This window comes from Arachis stenosperma, chromosome 5 (assembly GCF_014773155.1).
Source record: "Arachis stenosperma cultivar V10309 chromosome 5, arast.V10309.gnm1.PFL2, whole genome shotgun sequence".
Lineage (NCBI taxonomy): Eukaryota > Viridiplantae > Streptophyta > Magnoliopsida > Fabales > Fabaceae > Arachis > Arachis stenosperma.
The window spans coordinates 105,358,249-105,362,791 of NC_080381.1; the positions used below are offsets into that span (position 1 = coordinate 105,358,249).

Sequence of the window (4,543 nt, forward strand, 5' to 3'; positions counted from 1 at the left end):
AAGGTTCACCCAGTCATGTGTCTGTGGCATTTATGTATCCGGTGGTAATACTGGAAAACAAAGTGCTTAGGGCCACGGCCAAGACTCATAAAGTAATTGTGTTCAAGAATCAACATACTACACTAGGAGAATCAATAATACTATCTGAAATCTGAGTTCCTATGGATGCCAATCATTCTGAATTTCAAAGGATAAAGGGAGATGCCAAAACTGTTCAGAAACAAAAAGCTACTAGCCCCGCTCATCTAAATTAGAATCTGAGCTTCACTTAAAACTCGGAGATTTTATTACTCCTTAAATTCTTTTTATCCTATTTTTGTTCATCTATTTGCTTGGGGACAAGCAACAGTTTAAGTTTGGTGTTGTAATGAGCGGATATTTTATACGCTTTTTGGGGGTAATTTCATGTAGATTTTAGCATGTTTTAATTATTTTTTAGTAGAATATTATTAGTTTTTAGGCAAAAATCATATTTTTGGACTTTACTATGAGTTTGTGTGTTTTTCTGTGATTTCAGGTATTTTCTGGCTGAAATTGAGGGAGCTGAGCAAAAATCTGAGTTAGGCTGAAAAAGGATTGCTGATGCTGTTGGATCCTGACCTCCCTGCACTCGGAATAGATTTTTTGGAGCTAAAGGAGTCTAATTGACGCGCTCTCAATTGGATTGGAAAGTAGACATCCAGGGCTTTCCAGAAATATATAATAGTCCATACTTTGCGCAAAGATAGACGATGTAAACTAGCGTTCAACGCCAGTTCCATGTTGCAGTCTGGCGTCCAGCGCCAGAAACAAGTTACAAGTTGGAGTTCAACGCCCAAAACACGTTACAACCTGGCGTTCAACTCCAGAAACAGCCCAAGCACGTGAGAGGCTTAAGTCTTAGCCCCAGCACACACCAAGTGGGCCCCAGAAGTGGATTTCTGCACCAATAATCTTAGTTTACTCATATTCTGTAAACCTAGGTTACTATTTTACTATTTAAACAACTTTTATAGACTTATTTTGTACCTCATGACATTTTCAGATCTGAATTTTATACACTTTGACAGCATGAGTCTCTAAACTCCATTGTTGGGGGTGAGGAGCTCCGCAGTGTCTCGATGAATTAATGCAATTGTTTCTGTTTCTCCATTCAAACGTGCGTGTTCCTATCTAAGATGTTCATTTGCGCTTAACTATGAAGAAGGTGATTATCTGTGATACTCATCACCTTCCTCAATCCATGAACGTGTGCCTGACAACCACCTCCGTTCTACGTTAGATTGAATGAGCTTCTCTTAGATTCCTTAATCAGAATCTTCGTGGTATAAGCTAGAATTGATGGCAGCCACTCTTGAGGATCCAGAAAGTCTAAACCTTGTCTGTGGTATTCCGAGTAGGATTCAAGGATTGAATGGCTGTGACGAGCTTCAAACTCACGATTGTTGGGCGTGATGACAAACGCAAAAGAATCAATGGATTCTATTCCGACATGATCGAGAACTAACAGTTGATTAGCCGTGCTGTGACAGAGCATTTGGACCGTTTTCACTGAGAGGATGGGAAGTAGCCATTGACAACGGTGACACCCTACATATAGCTTGCCATGGAAGGAGCCTTGCATGTGGAAAAAGGATTTCAAGGAAGAGTTGAAATTCAGAGGACAAAGCATCTCCAAAACTCCAACATATTCTCCATAATTAAAGTAACAATTATTTATTTCACGCTCTTTTATTTTTCTAATAATTCCTACTGATAATTTTAATTGATATCCCGACTAAGAATAATAAAATAAAAATAGATTGCTTCAAACCAATAATCTCCATGGGATCGACCCTTACTCACGTAAGGTATTACTTGGACGACCCAGTGCACTTGCTGGTTAGTTGTGCAAATTGTCAAAGAGTGGGATTGCATTTCATGCACCAATCTTAAATGGGGATTCGGGGAGATGAACATAAAGATAAATGGCAGAAAGTAAAGAGAATGGGTAAGATCAGAAATGGGGGATTCATTGGGCTTAGGAGATGTTACATTCTCCGGATCAAGTTCATTCTCATCTCTTCTTCAATCAATGCTTCCATTGATCTCCTTGGCAATCTTAGGTGATTGGATCCCAATTCCTTGGCAACCCAATCTTTCTAAGCTTGAACAATTGCCCAATTCCTTGATTTAATTATTCATGGGAAGAGATGAAGTATGGTCACTTATTATACCACATGTATTTCCAAATCAAAGTGATGGGAGGATTATATGTCACTATATCCGTCTAAACCCCAATTTGGTCCAACATGAAAAAGCATTTCTAGCATGATCTCCTCATCCCTTTTCCAAGGCTCAGAGGAGATCCAATTATGGAGAGTTTATTTTCCAAAACAACTAACCAATTGAATTATGATCGAAAGCTTTCTAGCAAATCAAGAGAAAAGAAAGAACAAGAAGAATGAAAACTATAATTGATCCATCAAATTGCAACAGAGCTCCCTAACCCAATGAAAGGCGGTTTAGTTGTTCATAGCTCTGGAAATGGAAGATGATAGAAGAGAGTACATTCTAAAGTAAACTAGAAATTACAGAAAAGTAAATATGTAGTTCTCCAAAATGCTAATCCCCCTTCTAGTTCAAAACTACTCCTATATATACTACTCTTCTTGATCTTCTAGTCGGTTCTTCAAGTCTTGGATATAGGCCTTTGATCTTGAGTTGAAGCAGTTACAATCTTCAGTGGGCTCAGCTTTGCTTGCAGAACAAGTGTGAGTTAGGCATGGGTAGACGTTAGTTAGGACGTTAGTGGTGTTAACGTTAAGTAAAAATGTGGGTTCGAGAACGTTAGTGACTGTTCATACCCTAGGTCGAGGTGTCCGACCCGGGATGTTCTATAGACAAAGCAACCGACCTCTTCAGATCAGGATGACCCGACCTCTTCCTAAATAGCTCGGCCAAATCACAGGAAAGCCCTACAAAGGGCCCAAATAGAGGAACACGACCCCAATCCAAAGGCAGCCCATGCTTATAGAGATAAGGGTGGTTCCCATGAAAGATAAAGATAAAGATAAAGATAAAGATAACTAACTTATCTTATCCGCAAAGGTTACTCTACACCATTATAAATACACTGGAGCACCCAGGTATAACTCATACTCTGATTCTACTCAATACCTGCTTAATACCCTTGCTAACTTAAGCATCGAAGTCCCTTGCAGGTATCCCCCACCCTCCGGGGACAAAGGAATCAGTATCACCATCAAGCTCAACAAATCGGATACAACCGTTCCGGCCAGCGCAGAAGATCTCGTCCGAGATCGACCTACAGTTTCAGGTAACCCTCGGAACATTGGCACCGTTGCCGGGGACCCTGGAAGTCATCCCATCACCATGGCAGACGACCATGACAACGATCACACCTCAGATCTAGAAGAAAGAACACCAAATAAAAACGCGGACCCCACACCAAAAGATACTCCCCAAATCAATAATAAGAAGAACTCCCCAAATGAGGGAGCCCTGGATGCATTTTAAGATCGGTTAAAACAACTTGAGGAAGATGCTCTACGTCAACGTGAGGCTGAGAAGGATCTACAAAGAGAAAAAAGGCGATGCCGGGAATTGGAAAGCAAACTCCTAAAACTTGAAGCCGATGTCAAGACCGAAGCCAGCCGATCCACTCCCGAAGATAACACACGAATGGAGCAATATCTATTCACTAAAGAGATCATGAAGACGAAAATCCCAAAGGACTTTAAACTCCCAGATATGACCTTATACGACGGCACTACAGATCCTAGCTATCATCTTAGTAACTTTAGAAGCAGAATGTATCTCACGGACGCCTCAGATGCAGTTCGTTACAAAGCCTTTCCAACTACTTTAACAAAAATAGCAATTAGATGGTTCGACAATCTCCCTCCTAGGTCCATCTCAAGTTTCGACGACATGGCTAAGAAATTCCTGGCCAGATTCTCCATCCAAAAGGACAAAGCCAAACATGCTCCGAGCTTATTAGGAATCAGGCAAGGAGAACGGAAAACCCTACGTAACTACATGGAAAGATTCAACAAGACATGTATGAATATACAGAACTTACCAACTGAAGCCGCTATTATGGGCCTCATTAATGGCTTGCGAGAAGGGCCCTTTAGTCAATCTATTTCAAAAAAGTACCCCACATCTCTGAACGAGGTGCAACAACGTGCGGAAAAATACATCAACATGGAGGAAAACTCCCGGTTAGGAGAAACCTCGAAGGCTGGGTTCACCCCCCGGGATAAAGACAAAGAATCCAGGAAGAAGGAAGATTGACATGGAGAAAAAATAAAAAAATACCACAATTACACCCCTCTTCGGGTGTCTCTTGTGGATGTATACAGAGAGGTTTGCAACACAGAAAAAATACCACCAGCTCGACCACTCAAAAGCAAAAAAGGAGGAGGAAACTGGGTTGAATATTGTGAATACCATCGAATCCGCGGGCACTCCACCAATGAGTGTTTTGACTTAAAAAAGGTCATAGAAAAACTCGTACGAGAAGGAAAGCTAGATCGATATCTGGCCACCCATGATAATG

At 41.0% G+C, this 4,543-nt stretch overlaps 1 protein-coding gene across 1 annotated transcript; it reads left to right on the forward strand.

The window, feature by feature from the left end:
• Window positions 1-3,912: 3,912 nt before the first annotated feature.
• Window positions 3,913-4,278, forward strand: LOC130981024 (uncharacterized). The gene has a single exon (XM_057904663.1). It carries the CDS (start codon window positions 3,913-3,915, stop codon window positions 4,276-4,278), a length of 366 nt encoding a protein of 121 aa, XP_057760646.1.
• The last annotated feature ends 265 nt before the right edge of the window (window positions 4,279-4,543 follow it).